The sequence below is a fragment of the Dama dama genome, chromosome 17 (assembly GCF_033118175.1).
Source record: "Dama dama isolate Ldn47 chromosome 17, ASM3311817v1, whole genome shotgun sequence".
Lineage (NCBI taxonomy): Eukaryota > Metazoa > Chordata > Mammalia > Artiodactyla > Cervidae > Dama > Dama dama.
In genome coordinates, this window is record NC_083697.1 from 65605304 (window position 1) to 65630023 (window position 24720).

Genomic DNA, 24720 nt, shown 5'->3' on the forward strand with positions numbered 1-24720 from the left:
TGTAAGAGATGTCCTGTGCTTCCTAGAAGTGCACTCCCCTACGGTCCCCCAAGGTATATGCTCTAGTGGTTCCCCCAGATGGGTTTTTTGGGGTCCCTCTGTTGTGGCAGGCTGACTATGTGGGCAGCCTGGTAGGCTTGGTTAGTCCCTGGTCTGGTTGGTTGCCAGACTCTGTGTTATGAGGCTGTCGTTTGCTGGTATTTGGTGGGGCCTAGTGCGAAGAGTTGACTCATTGGAAAAGACCCTGATGCTGGGAGGGACTGGGGGCAGGAGGAAAAGGGGACGACAGAGGATGAGATGGCTGGATGGCATCACCGACTCAATGGGCGTGAGTCTGAGTAAACTCCGGGAGCTGGTGACGGACAGGGAGGCCTGGCGTGCTGCGATTCATGGGGTCGCAAAGAGTCGGACACGACTGAGCGACTGAACTGAACTGAACTGAACTGTGTAACAAGGTGATGGGTTGCAGCGCCCTAGGGGGCCCTGGGGCTAGTGATGTCTCACTGTGGTTGGAGTCAAGATCCCAGATGTTCTAGGGATATTGTCACTGGCATGTGAAGCCAGATCCTGGGGTTAGTGGCGGTCGCAGCTGGTTCCTGAAGTCTGATCGCGGGTCCCTGGGATCTCAGAGCTCATTTCAGATCATTAATGGAAGGGAGTTCCTGACACAGGAATGGGGCCCAGGGTGTCCTGAGGGTGATTTTGGCCTGTTAGTAGGTGGGAGGGGCCCAGCTGGTCCCAGGATAGGGTCTGGCTTGCTGTTGGTCGGCTCAGTCCCCAGGCTGCAGGACTGTAGTTTTCCTCCTTCTGGTGTCTGCCCCCTGGTGGGTGAAGCTCGTCTGGAACCTAGCGCAGTCTTACTGCTGGGAAGGGCCATGTCTGCCCAGGGGTGGGTGGTAATGGGTCTTGGCCCTCTGATGGGTAGGGGCATGTCCAGAGGTGGCTATGGACTCAGGAAGTTTTTAAAGCAGCTTGTATACTGGTGGTTGGGATTGTACCCCCCATGTTAGTTTTTTGGCCTGAGGCATCCCAGCACCGCATCTATCAATCGTTGGATGAGGCCAAGTCTTGACCAAGATGGCGGCCCCCAGCAGCATTGTTCATGGAAGTATTTGAATGTTCCCCAATATTTCTCCTACCAGTGTCTCTATCCCTAGGGTGAGCCTCATCCTCATCCTACCCTGCCTCCAGGAGACTCTCCAAAACCAGGAAGGAGGTCTGGCCCAGCATCAAACCAAACTGCTCCTTTTGCCCTGGAGGGCTTCCCTGATGGCTCAGCTGGTAAAGAATTCGTCTACATTGTGGGAGACCTGGGTTCAGTCCCTGAGTTGGGGAGAGCCCCTAGAAGGAACAGCTACCCACTCCAGTATTCTGGCCTGGAGAATTCTATGGACTGTAGTTGATGGGGTCGCAAAGAGTCAGACAAGACTGAGGTGACTTTCACTTTCATGGTACACATGAGATTTTGTGTGTGCCCTTTAAGAGTGAAGTGTCTATTTCTTCCAGTTCCCTGGGGCTCCTGCAGTTAGGCCCTGCTGGGCTTTAAAGCCAAATGTTCTGGGCACTAATCTTCCTGGTGCCAGACCCCCCAGATGGGGAGACTTTTGTGGGGCTCAGAACTCTCACACCTGTGGCAGAACCTCTGCAATATAATTATTCTCCAGTTTTTGCATTGCCCATCCATGGAGTATGAGATTTGATTATATCATGTCATCCTTCCTACATTTTGTTGTGTTCCTTCTTTATGTCTTCAGTTGCTTGAAGAACTTTTCTGAGAGGTTCCAGTCTTTTTCACTGATGGTTGATCTGCAGGTCATTATGGTTTGGGTGTGCTCAGGAGAGCAGGTGAGCTTAGGATCTTTCTACTCTGCCATCTTGGCCACTCTCCCCAGTTCAGTCTTTTTGATGGTTTATTCATTAATATTTATTCTTGACTGCCATACTCATTCATCCTATCTGACCTTTCTTCCATCCTGGGGCCTTTGTATTTACTTTTGTTATCATTCTATGCAGAATATTGAGAAGGAAGCATCCCATGTGTAGGATAAATGTATTTTTAATTTCACTCATTGATTTCCTTTTCATTGGGAATTAAGAGATAACAGATTCATATGCCAATCAGTTCAGTTCAGTTGTTCAGTCATGCCCGACTCTTTGCTACCCCATGAATCACAGCATGAATATCCTCAGGAAATAATGGAGTAGTTAAAAAATCTTTTTACCATATTTATAAATATTCTATATACTGACAATCTGAATAAAGAAGAACATAAAAGTGACCTTTCTTCCAATCTTTTGAAAGATCTTTTCTTTTAAGTATCTTAGCTATACAATACACAGGAAATTCCTTATTTAAGAGAAAATAGCAAAATCCTTGTTTTATGTTTGAGAATAAAACTTGAGCTTATAGCTACTTGGTGCTAAGTAAACTGGATGTTTGAATCCCTTGGATTTTATAAGTTGAGGGTAGCCAAGTCAAAGTTTCAACACCTAAGTAAGTAAACTTGATTCATTGTTCTTTGATTTTTCTGGGACTGGATTCTACAAGCAGAGTATACTATTTACTCTCTAGCATTCAACAACTTTTAATATAGAGTAGATGATGCCTTTAATGACACCACGAGCATTAAATGACTCAGGTATTTTGCCTGGAAAGTTGTTGCTGTTCAGTCGTTCAGTTGTGTCTGACTCTTTGCGACCTCTTGGACTGCAACACGCCAGGCTTCCCAGTCCTTCACTGTCTCTTGGAATTTGCTCAAACTCATGTCCATTGAGTCAGTGATGCCATCCAACCATCTCATCCTTCTTCTTCTTTCAATATTTCCCAGAATCAGGGAGAGATTTCCAGTGACTCAGCTGTTCACATTAAGTGGCCAAAGTATTGGAGCTTCACTTTAGCATCAGTCCTTCCAATGAATATTCAGAGTTGTTTTCCCTTAGGATTGATTGGTTTGATCTTGCAGTCTGAGGGACTCTCAAGAATCTTCTCCAGTACAACAGTTTGAAAGCATCAGTTCTTCAGCACGAAGTCTCTTTATGGTGCAACTTTCACATCCATACATGACTATAGAAAAAACCATAACTTTGACTTTTGCCTGGAAAGTAAATAGATATTAATTCCCACCTTGTATGTAGCCTGGGAGCAGGAAAGAAAGAGGTGAAAGTACTCATGTTAGCTGTTATTTATGTGTCTCCTAAATGGGAGGTCAGTTTGTTCTGACGTTAGAACTTAATTTAGTTAGTCTTAATTCAGCAAACATTTATTTATTTGCTTCATTTATTTATTGCTATTTATAAGTGAAACATCCTACAAAATACAGTGGGGAAATTAAAGATGAGAATTGAACTGTAAAAGTCTATTTTGGGAAGCTGTTTCTCTGGGAACTCTTTATTGGTCCTCCTTCATTGGTGGTAATGCTAATTTTAAAGAGTTTAGGTAATTATATACTAGAAGTGCTGGGTGCATGTTGAGTCTACAGCTGAGCAGCCCTGAGACTCTGAGCCAACCATGCCTCTCTGGATCCATGGTGACAGGTATAAGCCAGCACTGAAAACCCCTGCTCCCAGTTACAGCACTTAATATATAGTGAACAGTCCAGAGTTGTATAGAGTGAATGAGGTTCTGCAAACTGTAGCCCTTCTCCCAGGATCTAAGTGACGATAGACTGGTTCATCCTTGAAGACCTAGAGTCAGACTAGAAAAAAATTGCTTTGATTCCTTTTTAGTTAATTATGTTCACATGACTCCACATTCTTCTCCCTGTCCTCCAAACAGTATAGTCAGCCCTCTGTATCCATAAGGTTCCACACTCATGGTTTGGTTTCAAACAACTGCAGGTGGAAATATCTGAAAAAATTCCAGAAAGTTCCAAAGAACAAACTTAAATTTGACATACACTAGCAACTATTTAAATAGTTTAAATATTTAAAAAGCATTTACATTGTATTAGGTATTATAAGTAATGTAGAGATGATTTGAAGAGTTGATATAAGGGAGGATGTGTGCAGATTATATGCAAATACTGTGCTATTTTAACAAGGGGCTTGGGCATTCATAAATTTTAGTATCTGTGGGGGTCCTGGAACCAATTCCTCAAGATGCCTAGGGATGACTGTATGTGTGTTTAGCTATTTTAAGTAAATGATAAGAATTTATAGCTATCATCTGTTGAACAGCATTCTGAGCACTTTGTATATACATCATTCTAGTCAGTCTTGCCAAACATTCTGAGCAATAAAATCTACTATTTGACAAATGAAGAAACTGAGGTTCAAGGTCATTTTAGGGGATGGTATAGCCAAGATTTCAACCCAGCGCTGTGTATACCCGCAGCCCCCATTCTTCACCACTAATCTATAAACTAAGAAATCATTGCTCTTTCTTGTTATGTATTAGTAATCCTGTTTTCAACAAATATTTTCTTTAATGCATTCAGTTTCTTTTTTGATTTAAAAGTTCTCTGCACTTCAAATGAATATTGAACTGTGAATTTTGATTTGCAAATTCATGTTGGTTAAGAAAATCTCAGTATTCTGTAAGCTGAAAATTTCAGGGGTAGCTTGTTCTCCCTGTTTTACTGAGGTTGTGCATGTGTGTATGCTAAGTCACTCAGTCATGTCCAACTCTGTGGAACCCTAGGTACTGCAGCCTGCCAGGCCCTCTGTCCATGGGATTCTCCAGGCAAGAACACTGGAGTGGGTTGCCATTCCCTTCTCCAGTGGATCTTCCTGATCTAGGAATCAAACCTGAGTCTCTCATGTCTCCTCCATTGGCAGGTGGATTCTTTACCACTAGTGCCCTTACTGATGGTTAGTAAATCTTTTGCCCCTCTAATTGCCAATGTAGTTAGAAAATAAAAATTGATACGTCCTTTCCATCCAAGCAGAAGTTCTGAGAACAGCACTTTGGGAGTAAGTCATGATTTATGGTTTCTCTAGGGACATGTGCTGCTGGAGAGAAGACCATCACTTTGCCAATGACCGGCAATATTTCTGCAAGACCGAAAAATAAAATAGTGAGTATGATAGCTATAAGATGGCAGCAAACGGAGACATTTTGCACATATTTTCTGTGATCCAAGGGATTAAAAAATTATCCTCCAAATGCTAGGAATATTTCTAAATTATTTTCACCATTCAGTAATAATCACACAGAATGGTATATGGGGCAATATTTGGAGACAAGATGAGTAATATTTCTTTGCAACTAAGGAAGTAATTAGATATTATGATTAAAAGACTAATGCTAGCATATCCAGGCCTAGGTCTAGCTGCTCAAGTACTGTTTCTACTAGGAATTGAACAAGGGGTACTTTTCTCTTTGAATACATCATTAATGTTAATTTCCAAAGTAGTTCTACCTTGGTTAATACAATATTTGATCTGGAATTTTTAACTTTATATTTTAAATAAATAAATACCCAGTGGTGTCAAACTTGTAATATTTCTGTATTGGTAATGTGGTTTTTCATGGGAATGGGATGTTTGTTCATGTTTTGAGGGGTTGCATAAATCAAGGCTTAGCTTAGGAAGGAAAGGTCTTGTAAGTCATGCCCTCTTTTGAGAAGAGCTTTGTAGATGGGAGTTATTCTTTGGGCATTTGGCCTTTTTTTAGTTCTTTGAACAAACTTCTGGTTTTCTGCCTCAGGGCCTTTTCAACTACCATTCCAGCTGAGGAAGTATCTTCAGCTACCGTTGCCCACTTCAAGTCTTTCATGATCAATCTCTTAATTTTGGTAGGCCCTATTTTATTGCCTCCTATTAGGAGAGGCTTACCATGATTCTTCTAAAGTAGGCTCCCTTCTTTTATATTTTCTAATTGTATCCACCTTTCCCCTTTGGCAAAATGCTTGTTACAATTTTTTTTACTACCTCTATTTGCTTATTGAGTGTTATCTGTTTACCTCTAAAGGCAAGGATCATGCTTGTATAGATCCAGCAATTCTTTGATATTTAGTAGGTGCTCAATATTGTTAAATGAATAAATGATTGTAAGAGTACATCTGAAGGAAACTCCTGCTCAAGGGTGGAGGCCAAACCGACAAAGCAAAGATAATGTTGTTGTTTAGTCACTAAGCTGTGTCCAACTCTTTGTGATTTCATAGACTGTAGCCTGCCAGGCTCCTCTGTCCATGGGATTTTCCAAGCAAGAATACTGGAGAGGGCTGCCATTTCATTCTTCAAAGGGTCCTCCCAACCCAGGGATCAAACCTGCATCTCCTGCTTGGCAGGTGGATTCTTCACCACTGAGACGCTGGGGAAGCCCTGATTATAATGCAGGGAATAATAAACTGATAGTGGGAAAAGGTGGCAAGTGGGATAGTTAGAAAGTGCTATATTCATATTGAGCAGCTGGGAACAAATTCTAAATACAATGAGAGTGGAAACTGTTGAGAATAGCATTGGTGTGTTTTATTGGTGATGACTAGAAATTAGGTTATTTTTAAAAAGAAGGGTTCTGTACATCTTAAAATATGCTGTGTTGAGCTATAGCTAATTTTTCTAAGTATTATGTAACCAATGGAAGGTATGGGTCTTAATCTTGTATATCTTTATATTTACTATTGTCTCCTGCTACCCTTGGGGGGTATGCAGTAGATGCTTGTGGGATACTTATTGCCTGAATGAAAAAAAGAATTACAAAGATTATCCATTGAAAAGAACAGGTTGATTTTTATTTTAGCTTAAGACAGGTGTGTGAGTTATAATGACCTAGGACATATTACACATTAGGACACACATATTCTTATACCAGCAGATACTTCCATTTACTTGTAGTCCAATGCAGTGGTCATAGCTGTGAATTTCCTTGTGACTCTGACAAGCTCATATATGGCATGACTGCTGATGTCATCCAGCTAGCAGATGGGGAAGAAAGAGAAATAGAGGGTCCGTGAGAGCTAGCTGAGCATCCTCCCTCTGGAGGTTCAGAACGGTTGGGGCGCTCACTATGGTGTGAGTTTCAGTATGTCTTTGTATCTTAGGAACTTCTTCAGGTGCTTGCCAAAGTGACAGAAAATCCACCGAGCATAGTGTAAGAAGGACCCTTCTCTATGCATGGGTGATTTGGATATGACATTCATCAGTGCTGATCACCTGGATTGCCTTGGCTGATCTGGCTGACTTGGAGGATTTTCCATTCGTCCCTTGCAGTTCCATATTTCCTTTCCAAAACTTTTCCTTCTGACAAAGAGAGGAGTGTTTTCTGCTCCCAGAAGTGGGAAAGCACAAAAGAAAAGTTATTTATTTTTATAGTCTGTTGAAAAGCTGCTGCTGCTGCTAAGTCGCTTCAGTCGTGTCCAACTCTGTGTGACCCCACAGACGGCAGCCCATCAGGCTCCGCCGTCCCTGGGATTTCTCCAGGCAAGAAACACATGCATTTCCTTCTCCAATGCATGAAAGTGAAAAGTGAAGTCGCTCAGTCGTGTCTGACTCTTTGTGACCCCATGGACTGCAGCCTACCAGCAAAACTACTTGTGCACAGAGATGAAGGTGTAGATTGAACATTCATTGTATAAATGTGGGTGAAGTCTAACTGATGATTTAATAAGAATTGATATTGATGGCCCTATGCAAGCATGTAGCATGTTCACTGCCCTTTTTTAAGAGTGTGAAAGACAGAAGGAATAGGCACTGTGAGAAGCCTATGACACCTCCCAGCCTACACATTGGATTCTGTATTTTCTCTCTGGTTTCCACTCTGAATTTCAGAGGTATTTCTGCAGCTAAGATCCTTCTCAACACTCACCACTGGCTTCAAAGTTCGAGCCTTTCATTTCTTTGCCTCGTACTTACCTTCTGTTTCATTGCTTGCTACTTTCTCGCACTTGTCTTGCTGAAGAGACCACCGTGGCTATTTAATATTTAAAGGCTGGGATCACTTTGCAGGTTTTAGTTTAAAGGTAACCATAGCACGCACACACACACAGACACATTCATTATTCATAGCAGAGATGCACTGTAAGTTCTTGGGACACTTCTTTCCCTGCGATGTTAGTTTCATGCAAATGCTGCCGTCACTAGAATTAGGCTCAGATATTGCTATGTGGCAGGTTGACTAATGCAGGAGCGAGGGACCCAGAACTATGTGAGCTGTTTGTTATGTGGGCGGATGGGACCATGCTGAAGCGGGAGATGAAGCCAGAAACTGACAGGCCCCGGAAAGTCCGATTTCGGATCGCGTCGTCTCACAGCGGGCGAGTTCTGAGGGAGGTGTATGAAGACGGACGGCCAGCAGGCTCTCTGGATTCTGAGTGTGCCAGTGTCTGTGGCATAGATGGGCTCCGTGAGTCTGACGGACAGCAGAACGGCCACATAGGACCGGAGGGTGACGAGCAGGAGAATGACCAGGACAACTTGCTGGCGTTGGCAAGGGCGGCCAGCGAGAAGGGGTTTGGGACAAGAAGAGTCAACATTTTAAGCAAGAATGGCACAGTCAGAGGTGTTAAATATAAAGTCAGTGCTGGACAAGCTCTGTTCAACAATCTGACCAAAGTGTTACAGGTGAGTCACTGAATTCTGCCCTTCCTTCCTGGCCTTTGTTACTAACTCACCGTCTGAACACCTCTGTTCTCCAGTTTAAAGCAAGCCTCTCTTACTCATGACTCTTACACACTCTATGAGTCACTTCTGCCTCTAGGATATTGTCTCAACAGCCATCGATGAAAAATATGGTCAAATGCTTAGCAAACTAGATTGATTTCTCAAGGCCAAATTCCTAACATTTAAGTAGTCTTCTAGTACATAATGACTAAAACGGAATATGTGTTTCTTAGCCAAGGAAGGGAAGAAGACAGATTATAGTGTTCAAAGCATTTGAGCAAAGCTTAGGAATTAATTCCTGGTTAATCATCCTTAGTACACTCGTTTGCCGTGTGTCATCACTTGTATAGACATTTAAACTAGAAAAGATTGAGTGCTACATTGAGTGGAGTTGGGTTTAGCTGGAATGCTATGAAGATAAAAGGCTAATTTGACTTCCTCCCTTTCCTGGTGAGTTGCAGATTTCATCTAAGGTACTTTACTCCATTAATTTGCCTGAAGAACTCCAGAGCAGTACTTGAAAAAGTTATTCTTCTGTAAGTATACAGTTTGGATCCAGATTTTATAGTAAGAAGTTAGTCTTTAAAATATGATAGATTATGCACCGTAGTGCAGGAATGCATTATTCATCCTGGGGCCGTTGGCAATGATCTTATGTTAATACAAGTTTTTGAAATTGCCTGGGAGCATTGGTGAAATGATTTTCTGTTAAAAACAGGAATCTTTATTTCATGAATGGAATTCCTAATCACTACCATTAAAGTAGCAAGCCAAAACTTTTTCATTGTAATACCTTTTTATATTATTTGCAATATTTAAATAAAATGATCTCTCGTGATGAATATTCCAGTGCCTTGACATTAAATAAGAACATGGGAGTGGTGGGGAATTTAGCCAAAGACTTTTATTTTTCATTTAAAGGAAGTATTGGGAAAGGTCACATTATGAGGATTTAGAAAAGAAACTAAAGGGTAAAAGCTTTTCAGATCAAAGGTTTTTTCATTTATAGAATTTACCTATGACAGATTTCACAGATTAGGGGTGGGGGTTGAGAACCAAACATCAGAAACTGGTGAGCATGTTTTACTAGGTTGAAAATAACCCCGTGTGGCGTTCTCTCCATTAGGCTGGTTCATCTTAGCGCCCCGTATATTTCGCCCAGAGCAGAAATTGTTATTCCTAAAGTGTGGAACAAGACACCATGACAATTACGTTTATAACTGTTTGCATTCTTGTGATTAATTTAGCTTGTCATGACTTCACCTGCTTTATAATTTGGAGGGTTATTTACAAAACTGCTGTACTAATTTTGGTCCTTGGATTAGAATTTGTTGTTCAAATCTCCCAAGAAACCTATCCTTTATGAGTAAATACCTTAAACCTTCAAAGCCTACAAGAGGAAAGCTTTTCCTCTTGGTGGCTTTATCCTAATGATGCTATAAACTCAAATACAAAATAGAGGCAATTCCAAGATAAAAATTTTAGTCCTAGATTAGGTTACAATATTTGTTTAGATTTTTATGCATAATTCCATCACCCTCTTTTGTTTTTTTATATTTTAATTTTTTTAAATTATGAAAGCATGGTAACACATTTACAGGAGACGTAGAAAATACAAAACAAGGTTATATGTAGTTCCACTACATATTACAATTATTTTTTAAGTAGACAAATTAAGATTTTTACTTGGAGTTTCAATATCAAACTCTCAAAAATTAATAGAATGGATACACAGAGAAGAGAAGGATATAGTAGACCTGAAAAGCACTATGAACCAATTCAACATAATTAAGATTTATACAGTTGTCACACAACAGTAGGATACAAATTCTATTAAAGTTCCCATGGACTGTAAACTTGAAGACACTGGAACATATCCAGGGGCATAAAACAAGGTGCAAAAATTTCTAGAGGTATTGAAATCATACAGTCTGTTCCCTTATCATTGTGGAATTATGTAGAGATCAATATAAAAAATATTTGAAGATAACCGACATATTTTCAAGTGCAGTGTGACCTTTACCAAGAGAGATCTTTGACTTAGTCATGAAAAGCCTCAAAAAAGCTACACTGAAAAAGTATAGAGGGTAATTGCAGAGAAAGCATCTAAATGAAAAATTAGCATCAAAATGAGAAATTAATGTTAAAGATACTTTATAAACAAAATCCCATGTACTTGGAAATTAAATGACCACTTTCAAATGATGTTTTATCCAAGAAGCCATAACAAGGAAAATTAGAAAATATTGGTAATAGAGTAAAAAATGAAAAGAGAATTTACCAGAATTTGTTGCATGCAGCCGAAGTTGCTCAACGCAGTTAACTACAATGTGGAGTCTTGAGTAAGATATGGAAACAAATAATGGACACTAACATAAAATTGGGTTCATCATTTTTTTAGATAAAAATCCAACAAAACTGTCATTTTCTAATAATGTAACCTCATTCTATTCACTCCATGCTTTAAGAAGACAATAATGGTTACTAACAGAGGTCTCTCAAAGTTTGATATTTAATCAGTTTTTTTTCTTTCCGAGCTGGTCATTCTTTTTTTTTAAAAAATAATTGTAAAGAAATCAGCGCATTATATTCACAAGTTGTGGCCATTATCACTAGTTTCATCCTCATAATGATCACCGCCACTATCACTGTGGGGATATTCGCCCACGTCTCCAGGACAGAATGTTAAAGGAGCTCCCACCTTATATCAGAGCTGCGGGCTGCACGATTTGAAGGGCTCCGTCCCCATCACGTCTGTGTGAACAGCGCAGACATCCACACAGTGTTATGCTGAGAGCTGACTTGGATCCTGCCGCCTGCTAAGAGACGTGTGCGTCAATAAGGGATGACAAACGTCTCCGGCATATGTTTTAGGATGACTGAGTCGGTCCTGTCCACAGGCATCCCACGTGCAGTATCAGAGAAGCCCCAGAAGGTAAAAGCAGAAGTTACCATTCAATTACACTCATAGGTCGGTATAGCGGCCAGAAGTGCCTCTTCCGGGATCTCTGTATATTTTCCAAATCCCTCCGGAAGTAAGCAGCAAGTTAACCAGATGGAACAGTAATGCAGCAGTTTCTCTCAGGGAGGAAAACCTAGGAGTCAGGAGTCCTATCTTGGATATTGGTTAAGTTTCCAATGCACAGCCAATTTTGAAGAAAGGAACTGTGCTGGAAGAAACGACCAGGTCGTTCTTCCTACTCTTCATTTAAGATAATAAGTTATAAAATCTTAAAGCACTCAACCTGAAACTTGAGAGGAAACCCTAACCATAAATAACATCTTTGAAAAAGCAAATCACTTTGCTTTCTCTCTATTAGTTTTCCATTATGTTATCACTGTCTCATAAAACACTGGTAAGTGACTTGCAAAATTTTCAGCTGCAGAGGATAGCCTTGAAATCGTTTTTGCTCCAAACATTTATACTTCTGAGCAGCACTTATTAATTAATAGGAAGTTGTCTATGAAAAGGATATTAGAACAAATTTTTATTTCATTTGTCAAATAATTTCCCTATAGAATTCTGGGTTATTGAAGGTGTGCAGAATGAATCAAGGTTTTTAAGGGTGGTGATGGACCCAGAGAGAAAAGGTCACCTGGATTATCCATTGGCCCTTGTAGATTGTGGTTTGTTGGTGAATCACTCAAGGGCCTGGTGCTGGTCCAAATTATGACTTTTCAGATGCCCGACTTCTTCATCTCTCCCAGAGATCACAGGATGTAATGCCTAAGAGAGGCCGATTTGGAAATCTGAAAGCCTAGAATATAGTCATGTCCTGGAGACAGGCACGCATCAGAAGCTGTTTATGTTGTTCTTACATATGGGAACCTGGAGAAGGGAATGGCAACCCACTCCAGTATTCTTGTCTGGAGAATTCCACGGAGAGGAGCCTGGTGGGCTACAGTCCACGGGATTGCAAAGAGTCAGACACGACTGAGCTACTTTCACTTCACTTTGCATGCAGTAAAGTTCAAGAATTATGAACCAAAATGTAAAAGGAAATTTTAATGAAAAATATTTCTTAGTGTTCTGTATGACTTCAATGTTTAATGAGGAAATAAGAAGATATGTATTGATTTATGATTTTTCACTCTGATCAGGTTAGATCATCAGGAGGGTCTTTACTGAGTCAGAGATAAATAAAGGTATACTTATAGACATGTTTCCTATTGGTATCCTAATTTATCCATCTCTAGTTGGTTTAGAAACAGGTCTAGAAATCTCAGCAGTATAGGTGTTCTTTTTAGTTCTCTTTAAGAAATTCTGCTGTAAGGATATTTCTATCTAGATAATACTTTTCCTCATTATTTGAAAATTTTAGAAAATTTATTTTTTGTTTAAAAAATTATTCATTGTTATCTCATGCGAGACAAATTACACAACTGTATTGCTCAAGCTCTCCACCCAGTTTGCATAATTAAATATGAGATACACTTTTCTCTCAGCAGCAACATCATTTCCAAAGGCTCTTACAGTGGTCAATGAGGCAGATAATTAAGGTCATTAATATTTTCTAATTTATTCTTATAAAATGACATTTCAGACGGTAATCTTTTCTTGATCTTATCTTCAAACTTTGTAAGCATACTCTGTTAGAATTGCCTAAACAATTTCCATAATTTTAGTTCCCTCTCTTTCTACAAATTTCACATTTCTGTATTAGAGAAAAATAGATGCAAAAAATAAAGTAATTACAGCACACACTATAATTTGGTGGCTCTTTTCAAAGAACTCAAATTAGACATATAACCTCCGTCTGTGTATGTATATGCATATCTCTAGCTTGTGAGCTTGTATTTATGAGCATTCTAATATTTCAAGACAAATAAAATAAAAATAATAATTCACTAGCAGAACAATTATGCAAAGGATTTTACAAACATTATTTTGCTTAATTATACTCAAAATTTTGTGAAATAAGGAGGATATTTTTATTATGATGGTGTCTGTTTTTTAAATAGCTGGATATCAGAGAAATCAGTTATTTGACCCAAAACTAGAATACTGCCTTTCACTGTTTCGGATTTGTTCATTTTTAAAAGTATAACACTCTATATAAAAATTCCTCACTTTGCCTTTTGAAATGTTGTAATAACAAATATGAAGATATACAAGAATATCATGTTATGATATCATCTGGTCTTTTGAAATTTCAACAATTGGTTAGAAGATTTTTAAATTTATCATCCATTGAACTTTCAATCTTCACCTAGGGAGGTTTTTCTGCAGCTAAATAGCTTCTATTCAGTTTTAAATTGTAACTCTATATCATCATTTGATTGAATTGTCATGAGATTGGAGAAGTTGAGACCGCAGGGGAATGGCTTGGTTCACACAAGGAAACAGCTGCTCAGCTTTGCTCACTGACCTTAGCATACAGCTATTTATCTGTATTGGCAGAAGTTTCTGGACACACTTCTTATCCATCTCTGGTTCACTGAATCTAGGTTTGATAATAAAATAATACTCCAGAAAAAAGGAAGGACACTCTTGATGGCTGTTAAGTCCCAATGGTTTATTTGGACCATTCTGGAAAAACAATGATAATGGTAAAGGTTGATTAAGTACTTCCTGAATGCCAGACACTGTTCTCATTATTTATGTGCATTGGCATATTTGTTCTTCATAGCAACTCTATAAGGTAGTATCATTATTAATCAACTAAGTACAGTTTGAGCTTCATTTCTGTATATGAAACATTAAATTGTGGGATTTAAAATCATATTTATCTGGGGAAATTCTTATGCAATGCAATAGTTTATCAAAACAAGCATCTACTAATGTAAATATTGCCTTCTTAGCTATCAGTAGGCAAGAAATTCTAGGATTTTTGATACAATTTCAAGTGGTGTAGGAAGCTACATTAAGAAATTAGGTGACATCATCAAAGAAGCAGGAAAAAAAGCACCAAAATATAAGTTGGTATTGTTGTCGTTTAGTCACTAAGTCACGTCTGATTCTTTTGCGACCCCATGGACTCTAGCCTGCTGGATTCCCTTGTCCATGGGATTTCCGAGGCAAGAATACTGGAGTGGGTTGCCATTTCCTTCTCCATGGGATCTTCCCAATCCAAGGATCAAATCAGTGTCTCCAGTGGATTCTTTACTGTTGAGTCACCAGCTACTGATATATTATTGTCTACAATTAAAGAAGTGTAAACTGTAGAGTACGTGACCACTTTCCATGTGCCATCCCTTTGGTACTCTTTATAACACTATTTATACCGTGATACTAATTAGGACCTCAATAAATATTCTTTCTTTGAGTTAATGAATTTAGTGACATACTCTTAGTGGTTATTTCCTTCTCTTTGTTTTTGGAGATTTCTTATATTGGATAGGAATAGAGTTTGCATGGTGAAGTATTAGTGGCTTGCTCCCATCAATTCTCTAATTGATGTGAGTTATCTTTAATTGATATGAGTTATCTTTAATATTCATTCAATCCTTTATTTAATAGCTGTTGACTGCATATCTAATATGGAGCAGGGACTCTGCTAGATAAGACGAGGAATAAAACCTAATTTCTGCCTCCATGGAAGATTGAACAGTGTATTATGAATGGTTGTGTAAAGTGATTCCTGGAAGAATTCAGATACAACACTGACACTGTTTCCCATCTACAGAGGATTCACCCCCTCTCTTTGCTTATTGGCCTATCATAGCCATGCCCCCATTCTTCATTGGCCTATGCTTATATTTTTCTTAGCTTTAGTCTTTTTTCTTGTTAGACTGTCATTATATTACATTCTTTTCTTCAGTTACTCTTGCTTTCTTTTTAATTTCATTCTGATCTAGATATAAAAACAGAAGGGTAATCTATATAATTAAAGATACTTATTTTGACCTTATAAGTCCCCAACAGTCAGGAATAGTTACTCTGCCCTTTAGCACTCACTTATCCAAGTCCTGTGAATCTTAAAATCTTGTCTCCTTAGTGCAATAAATATCTAAATTGGAATGGTTCATTTTCCTATTTATCAGAATCCTTGTACCATCATGAATTTAAATTTGTAGGAGCTTGGTTTTAATTCTTTGAAGATTAATTGTTTGACGATCCCATGAAGCTATTTCAATTCTGACTTTAGAACAACACCCTGGGCAAACCAGCAGGTTCCACAAGGTGACTTGAGATGCTTTGATGAACTCTTACTGGCAGCCCATGGTTACCACATAATCAGAGAATTAACACCTGGTGTTTCAAAACTTTATAAAAGCAGTATAACAGTAGGATTAGACAAACATCCTCTGAGTGGCATATTCATGCTTGCAGAGTTTCTGATATTTTCTCATCAAACCAGTGCTTTGGATTGTATAAAAGCAATATGAACATTTAATAGTCTATAAATTGACATACTATACGATTATATGAATCCCTCAAAAAATTGTTATTGCTTGGAATGAATTTTCAAGATGATACACAGAATAAAATATACAAATTTTTTTGGTTAAGGACATTTTATTTACATACACAAATCCATTCAACTAAGAATTTGGATCCCTTTGCTTAGTTTTATTTTTCTAATAATTCATTATCTCACCTAACTGCTGACAATTTATTTGTGTCTTAGAACCTTTCATTAGAAAGAAAGAAGTAGATGTATTAGGTTAACCTAAAATTTCATTAAATTTTTTTCCCATAAGATGCTATGGAAAAACCCAAATGAACTTTTTGGCCAACCCAATATTTATATTTTGTTCATGTAATCTCCCCCACAGTTAATAGACCAAATTAGAGAAGAATTCCTTATTTTATTGATCTATAAACAACAAAATTAGGCCATGAAAGAGTTAAGTTCCCCCATTATGTATCTTTTATGTAAGTAATGCTATAGAATTAAACACCTTTATTATATGAAAACTCTGAAAGCTTGGCTAGTCCACAGTTGGAAAGAGTAGTGAAAACCAAAGTATTGATTTGCAAGAGATAGTCTGTGTTAGAAGAGGAGGCGCTGGGGAATTATGCTCTAACAGGTCAGCAGAAAGAGAATGAGGAGAAGTTAGAGTCCCAGACCAGTGGAGACTGAATGAAGGTCATCTTAGGAAGGGAAGAGAGGTGATGGGCTTTGGCCTTAGAGGAGGTCGGTGGGTCTAGAGGTTGGGGTTCTGGGCTTCATGGATTGGAACTGGGTCAGCATGGAGAAGCTGTGGACAACCCTGCCTGCGGGGGCTCTAGAAGCCTCCAGGGCTAGCAGAGCAGCTCTCCTTGACTGTTCGCTGGCCTTGCTGCAGATCCGGCTTCACATGCCACCTCACGGCTGTTTCCTGAGCATCTCCTGTGGACAGCTACCAGCATATGGCTTGCAGAGCGTCTAATGGAAGTGATGCCCTCTCACGGCCTGAGATTCTGCGGAATTCCTTCCAAACTGTCCCAAGTAAACACTCCTCTTTTCAATGACACAGGACTCACGATTCCCCCCTGAAATGAAAGCAAGGCCTTTGGCATCCAGATTAATCATGCTGGGTATGTGAAAAATGAAGCCTGCAGTATGAATATTCAGGACTTTCCTGGGCAGTGACTCAGGATAATGACTCACTTCATGTATTAGTTTCTTACGCTGTTGAAACAACATGCCACAGACTTAGTGGCTTAAAATAACACAAATTTATTACTTTACAGTTCTGTAGATCAGAGGTCTGAAATGTCTCAGGGGTAAAGTGAAGGTTTTAACTGGACTGTGATCTTTCTGTTCCTGCCTTTTACAGCTTCTGGAGGCTGCGCATTCCTTGGCCACGGTCTTGCATCACTGTGACCTCAGCTTCCACTGTTAATCTCTTCTTCTAGTTCTTCTGCCTCCTTTTTTCTTTTATAAAGACATTTATGATTATACTGAGCCTTCCTGTATAATCCAGGCCAATCCTTCTACCTTGAGATCCTTAACACAATCACTTCTGCAAAATCTCTTTTGCCATTTAAGGTAACGTATTCACAGGTTGTGGGGATTAGGGCATGGCCCCTTAGGAGTGGCTGTTAGTCTATATACCACAGCTGGTAGGTGTAGTAAGCTTATTTTATCTATGAGAAAACTGAGGTTTTGTGGTCGATTAAATTATTGGCTGTTTTTTCTCCCTTTTCCCTGTGATACACTGACATGGTTTTGCCACGGCCACCTGAAGACAGGACTGCACTTCTGCGGCCTTTGACTGTAGTCTTGGACACTTATTGGACAGTGGAACGGTAATAGATGCAGCACATGCAGAGGCTTGAAGTGTTTGTTTGCACATTTGGGTTTGCCGTCTTCTATGCCTTCATTCTATGTCTGGGCTCTTAAAAGCAGCTCTATCAATTATTCCCAAGAGTGAGAAAAGAACCAAGTGTTTCTAAGAAGCAAAGCCCCAATTTCCTTTCTGAGAAAGAAGAAACAAACATCCTAATTCCCTGCGAGTGTCTTAAATGATTTTTGTGCTCTCTCTCCCTCCGTTAATGGGCGAGAGTATTATTCTCTGGAGGGAGACGGCCTGGTTTCTGATGCAGTGTCTGAAACTCCGAGGTGAGTATCCTAGGGAAATTTACTTAACTTTTGTAAACTCCAGTTTCCTCCTCGGTTAAGTGGGGATAATGATAGCAACTATTTCCCATGAAATAAATGAACTACTGAGTGTTAGCATTTTACACAAGGCCTGGCACATTGTACGGCTTCCCTGGTGGCTCAGATGGTAAAGTGTCTGCCTGCAATGCGGGAGACCCGGGTTCAATCCCTGGGTCGGGAAGATCCCGTGGAGAAGGAAATGGCAACCCACTCCAGTACTCTTGCCTGGAAAATTCCATGGACTGAAGAGCCTGGTAGGCTACAGTGCATGGGGTCGCAAAGAGTCAGACACGACTGAGCGACTTCGCTTTCACTTTGGCACATTGTGCATGGTGAATAAAACTGTTATTTCTATTATTCATCCCTCAAACAAACTGAATCAATCATCGCTAACTAAGTACCCTGCTAGGCAGTGAGGGCACAATAATGAATAAAGCATGATTTCTATCCTCAGAGGAACTAAATTCCTTCTCATGAGGAAGATAAACTCATAGTCCCTGTCAAACATGGTGAGTACTGTGGAGTTTACACACAGACAGAGGCCGGAATTCTGACCCAACTCTGTAAGTCTTCAGAGATGCTCTTCTCCTCATATGACATCTTTTGAAACTAGGGCTTGCGCGGGACTTCCTGAAAAGACGTCATGGTACAACAGGCTTTACTGGCTGCACTCCCTTCTCCGTGGGAAAAAACTCAGCTGCTGGCCCTGGACTTGGCTTAGCCTCTGCTACACAAACCTGTTTTCCCGAGGCCAGTTCCTCTGTTCCAGGTCCTGTCCTGGCTCTGGCCCCTGCATGGGCCCGTGTCTTTCTTTCTCTAGTTTTAACCTCCTGTGGCTGCTAGGTCACGTTTGTCAGTTTGGCTCCGAACCTGTGAGCTCAGCCAGCCCCCAACGAGCCTTGTGTCCGAGCATTCCTCCACGGCGCCTGTCATCCTGCAAGCCTGGCTTGCTCCTTCTGGGTAGAGATAACTCCCGTCTCTTCTTTAGTAATAGCCTGGATTGACTTGTTATACCTTTCAACCCTAAGCCAAGGGATTACTTGTATTTATATGGGATTTACTTTGCTATAAGCTACAGAGTCGACTGCTGGAGATGGCTTAAAGTACAGACGTTCATTTTTACCCGTTCAGGAGATGTTCAGAGAAGGCTGTTGCTGAGGTTGTTTGGTGGCTGGATAAGGGGGTGAATGACCCAGTTCCTGCTTTCTGCTCTATCATCCTTGGCTTGTTTGTGAAATGCCTCGTGGATCCAAGATGGCCACCAGACCAGAGTCAAAAACAGGAAGGGATCTCCTTTGTAGGTTTGCCTCTTCTATTCGAAAAGAAAACAGAACCCTAGAAATTTCTCAGAAGCGTTCTCTTACAGTTAATGTCCGGAGTAGAGTTTTATGGCTACTGCTTGCTATGATCGGAGAAGGCAATGGCACCCCACTCCAGTGCTCGTGCCTGGAGAATCCCAGGGATGGAGGAGCCTGGTGGGCTGCAGTCCATGGGGTCGCGGGGAGTTGGACACGACTGAGTGACTTCACTTTCCACTTTCATGCATTGGAGAAGGAAATGGCAACCCACTCCAGTGTTCTTGCCTGGAGAATCCCAGGGACGGGGGAGCCTGGTGAGCTGCCGTCTATGGGGTTGCACGGAGTCGGACACGGCTGAAGCGGCTTAGCAGCAGCCCCTTGCTGTAATAGAAGCCTGGGAATGTGAGTTATGGCTTTCCCCTGTGGCAGAGGACAGCATGGAGCCTGGGGTTCGAAACCGCTGTTGGGTAAGCAAGCAGCTGTGCCTGCCACACCAGTACCCAAGACCTCTGACTGTTGTTGTGCAGTCTCTCAGCGGTGCTGGACTCTTTGTGACCCCATGAACGCAGCATGCAGGCCCCTCTGTCCTTCGCCATCTCCTGGAGTTTGCCCAAGCTCATATCCATTGAGTCAGTGATGCCATCCAGCCATCCGATTCCATCCAGAACTGTGATATGACTTAATTTTTACTTTATACAACTTGACTCACATCGGACCATACAGAAGCATTTTAATAGTGATCTTATAGTATAATCTGTGTACATTATTTTTACCTGTCCTTGTTTTTTCCTGTCTTTTCAAGTTCATTTCTTAATGTTTTTTCATATTCTATTCCTTTTGATTTCTGACTGCCATACCTGTTTTCTCAGGCCTAGACCTTTTTCTTGTTGCTTTTTACCTTTAAAAAAAATGTCTTGAACCTTTTTACCAGATGGCTTTCTTTATTCTATTACTAGAACTTCAGAAACCTCAAATGACATGTTGTTGTTGGTCCAGGCATGTCCAGCTCTTTGTGACCCCACGGACTGCAACACGCGAGGCCTCCCTTTCCCTCACCACTCCCAAAGATTGCCCAAGTTTATGTCCATTGTGTCAGTGATGCCATCAAACATCAAATGACATGAGGGGCTGGTAAACAGCTTATTATTAACTCATAGCCATAAACATCTAAGTATATTACTTACCTATTGTATCTAGAGTAGGGCCTGATGGTGTAATTTTAAAAAGGTGCATGCCAGCCACACTTGCCCTAAGCTGAGCCACCTGAAACAGAAATGAATTTCTCCTAAACAGTGCATATGGCTTTATTTTTTCCCTCCTGCTTGCCTTCATTAAATCAGAAACAAAATAAAATACATAACACAGTGACTACAGAGTCACAGGGAAGCTTCCCACAGCATCCTCCTCCACGCCTGCCTTGGAAGCATCCCCTCATCCATAGGCAGGGAGGGGGACTCACTTCCTATCTGAGGAGAACAATGAGAGAGCAGCTCTCCGCATGCAGAGCAGGGCAGAGCTCTCTCAGCAAGCCTCTTAGCTTGCTGCTGCTGCTTTCCAGATTCCACTAGTCATAAACAAGCTTTGAAAAAATTATTTAAGCAAATTCTATTGGTATTAACAATGACAGCAATCCTTTTTTGAATGCCTGCACACACACAGAAATTAACTTAGGTACCTTTCTTATGGGCTTCCCAGGTGGAGCAGTGAGAAGGAATCTGCCTGTGAATGCAGGAGACTCAAGAGACATGGGTTCAATCCCTGGGTGGGGAAGATCCCCTGGAGTAGGAAATGACAACCCACTCCAGTATTCTTGCCTGGAGAATTCCATGGACAGAGGAGCCTAGCAGGTTACAGTCCATGGGGTTGCAAAGTCCATGGGGAAATGACTGAGCACACACACACACACACACACACACACACACACACACACACACACACACACATCTTTCTTATAATACTGTTTCTTCAATCCATATAGCAAATTTGGAAGTCAGATATTAATTTATTTTACATGATATAAGCTGACAACATCCCAATTTGATGAAAGAGCAATGAAAAAACATTTGTCCCCAAATATTTTGACCTTTGATTTGATCTGCCATCTGAAATTTTTCCATTATTTTTCTTACTCCAGAGATCTCCTTTGTCTTAAGTCAAAGTTCCCTTGAAGGAGAACCTGCAATTGGATTCTTGAGACAAGTGATTTATTGAGGGAACACTCTTGGAAGAAAAGGGATGGAGGGAACAGTTTAGGGTGGCAAGAAAGCTAAGCAAAGAAGTAATCTTGTCTAGAGACCATCAGCAGCCTGAATGCTTGGAATACAGATTATACCATGGATTTGTCCCTGTCTTCAGGAAGGGGCTGCTGTTTGTCATGCCTGTGTTGTTTGTCATTGGCTGTTGGGTGTCTATGTGTGTATATATCTGTCTGTAGTAAAAAGGCATCATCCATTCTGCTGAAACATTGATCCAGAGAAAGGGGAAGCTGTGAGCTTTTAGCAGGCAATAGTCACAGTGGCTGGGGCTGGTGGTGGCGGGTGACCCAGCATTTTGGGGGAAACCTGGAGCATCCACTACTGTCCACTTCTTGCAGTGTTCAGACTTACTGGCTTCTCCCATGGAGTTTATTCCATCCAGGCACAGCCATCCCCAGTTAGTGGGGGAGCTACTAAATGATAACCCCCACACTGTAGCTGGTCTTAGGGTGATTTTTGTTTTACCCCTCTCTCACTTTCCATCACAGACCTCGTCCTCTTAACTAGCACAACCATAGCTTGCACAGTTGAGTGTATTCTCAGTCCTGGGGGATTCTGAGCCTCTGGTGATTGGTACCCTCATCAGGCGGTGATTGCTGTACCTGCCCATTTACATTTAAAACCAAGTGAGTGCCGAGAGTGGCCCCTGAGCGCCGCACTGGTTTTTATCTGTCCCTAATATATAGCTGCAGTTTATCCCTTTGACAGTCAGGGTCAATTACCCCCTCCAGTGTGATAGCTCCTTTTTATGACAGCTGGATTCCTGTTATAATGAGCCCAAGGTAACCACATGTCAGCTGTAGCTTTAAGTTTAATGGGCCCTGTCCTATGCTGTTTAGTGGAAGTATCCCTTTTGGGACCAAGGGACTAATGATAGCTAAAGTCGTAGGAATGGAAAGCAGAAGTCAGTCACTATAAGTGATGGTGAATGGGGTCATTCTTCTATCTCCCCACTGGTTCCTGGACCCATGAATTCTAGATATTGGCAATAAAGCATCTTATGATGACCATTGGCTTAAGGTGTAATTGGCATTCTGAAGAATGATAGCCTTTCCCACAAGGTGTCATCACCAAGCTGATGCATCATCTCTGCTTTCAAGCTGCTATTCTACAGCTCTATCCAGTTCTGGACGCCAGCCCCTTCCTGAAGACGGGGACACATCCATGGTATAATTTGTATTCCAAGCATTCAAGCTGAAGCTGGTCTCTAGAAAAGATTACTTCTTTGCTTAGCTTTCTTGCCACCCTAGCCTATATGGTAGGGCTAATGTTCCTTCCTATTCAAGTAGCTTATTTGAGCCTTCTGAACCTGCTTGAGCCTGATCTTATTTCATTTTCTGATGAATCACTTTCATTTTCTGATGAATTGTTGCTAGACCTACTCGATCTTAAATGACTTTGTAGTTGTGACAGTATACATCTAGTATGAAAGTGAAGTTGCTCAGTCGTGTCCAACTCTTTGTGACCCCGTGGACAGTAGCCTGCACCAGACTTCTCCATCCATGGGATTTTCCAGGCAAGTGTACTGGAATGGGTTGCCATTTCCTTCTCCAGGGAATCTTCCCATCCCAGGGATCGAACCCAGGTCTCCCGCATTGTAGGCAGACACTTTACCCTCTGAGCCAGCAGGGAAGCTGTATAAAGTAGTTACATCCAGACTAATTATATGAGTCTGGAAGGGTAAATGCTCAGTCTCTACCAGGGGCCCAGCCAAGCCAGAAGCTGCTTTTCAAATACTGTGTAGTTTCTTCTGCAGACAGCATGGTTTTGATCCAGAACCTAGAGGTTGCTGCTATGTCTTTCCTGGCCAGAGATTTGACAGAGTGTCCTTGTCCACTTCAGACACCTCTAGTAACATGGGATCTGCTGGGCACTTCAGGGCTACTTGTTCTTTGGCCTGTAGCTGTTGCAAAGCCCTTCTTTTTGAGCCTTACTGTAAGACTGGCAACCTTCTGCGCCCCTTGCAAATGGATGTGTGTCTTCTAACCCCATCCAGCACTGCACTTTTTATTTAGAGATAGAGGGTGCGGGGATTTCGCTGGCAGTCCAGTGGTTAAGACTGAGCTTCTAGTGCAGGGGGAGCATGGTGGATCCCTGGTTGGAGAACTAAGACCCTACATGCCGTGTGGTGTGGCCAAAAAAAAAGGTGCAAAATACAACAACTCATCCTTTCCATTTGAGGGGAAGTTCCAGCATGCCCCAGACCACCAGACTCCTAAATAATTCATCAGGAGTTGCAAATTCTTGGATCTTTACTGGAATTTTCTCCCACATTCTAGAGCATATGTGTCTTACAGTCAGGCATTTAGTATTTTTTGCTCATCATGTCTTACTTAGATGAGATGTTAATACCGGTGGGCCAGTATGTGGTTCTGGGTAATGTCCATAACTGCCCTCTCACCCAAGTCTCCTAGACAAAGGGAGTGATTCTCTGTCTAGAGGGAGAGGAAGCTGAGAACAGTTTGCAGCCACCACTCATGACAACAGAGACAGAATACCAGAATGGTGAAGGGAAGGGAGAGTCCCGGATAGACCCCACAACATCCACTACAGCCTGGAAACATGCAGTGGTACCTGGAGATAGTGGAGGAATGATGCTGAGTGAGGAAGGGATCAAAATTCAGGACACTGGGATCTCTCACTATAGCACTGCTTTGGAAAGCAGTTCTACACTGATGGAAAGGAAGCTGTTTGTGAGGACTCTGAGTAGCCTGAGACGTTTCCTGTGGGGAGTGGCCGTGGTGTGCTGGGAAGAATGTGGTTACGTATTCATAAGATCTGCAAGTTGGTTGTCAAAACCTTTGCAGTGGTGGGAGTGTTCCTAGCACAGAGATCAGCAAATACTACAAATTAGTGTGTTTTTCTCTCCCCTGGAAGTAGTTTACCAGCAGATCATGTCTACTAAAACCTTTTTTAAGAAAATCACAAAATAGGAGAAGGTGAACAGCAAAAGAACCCCAAAATCCAAACTCTAGCTAACTAGACATTTTTCCTGGAACCAGAGCTAGAGCATTTTCCTTTTTCTAAAATGCAATCAGAAAGTGCCATCTGGTTAGCCATTTTTTAAGGTCATTAGTGTTATTTTCTCATTAAAAA

General features: G+C 41.1%; 1 protein-coding gene across 1 annotated transcript in view; it reads left to right on the forward strand.

The window, feature by feature from the left end:
• The first annotated feature begins 8100 nt into the window (after positions 1–8100).
• The window catches only part of GRXCR1 (glutaredoxin and cysteine rich domain containing 1), a 116227-nt gene continuing 99607 nt past the window's right edge, over positions 8101–24720 (forward strand). Inside the window, exon 1 of the mRNA XM_061164786.1 lies at positions 8101–8502. Coding sequence (XP_061020769.1) covers positions 8101–8502 — 402 coding nt within the window. The remainder of the gene's footprint in view (positions 8503–24720) is intronic.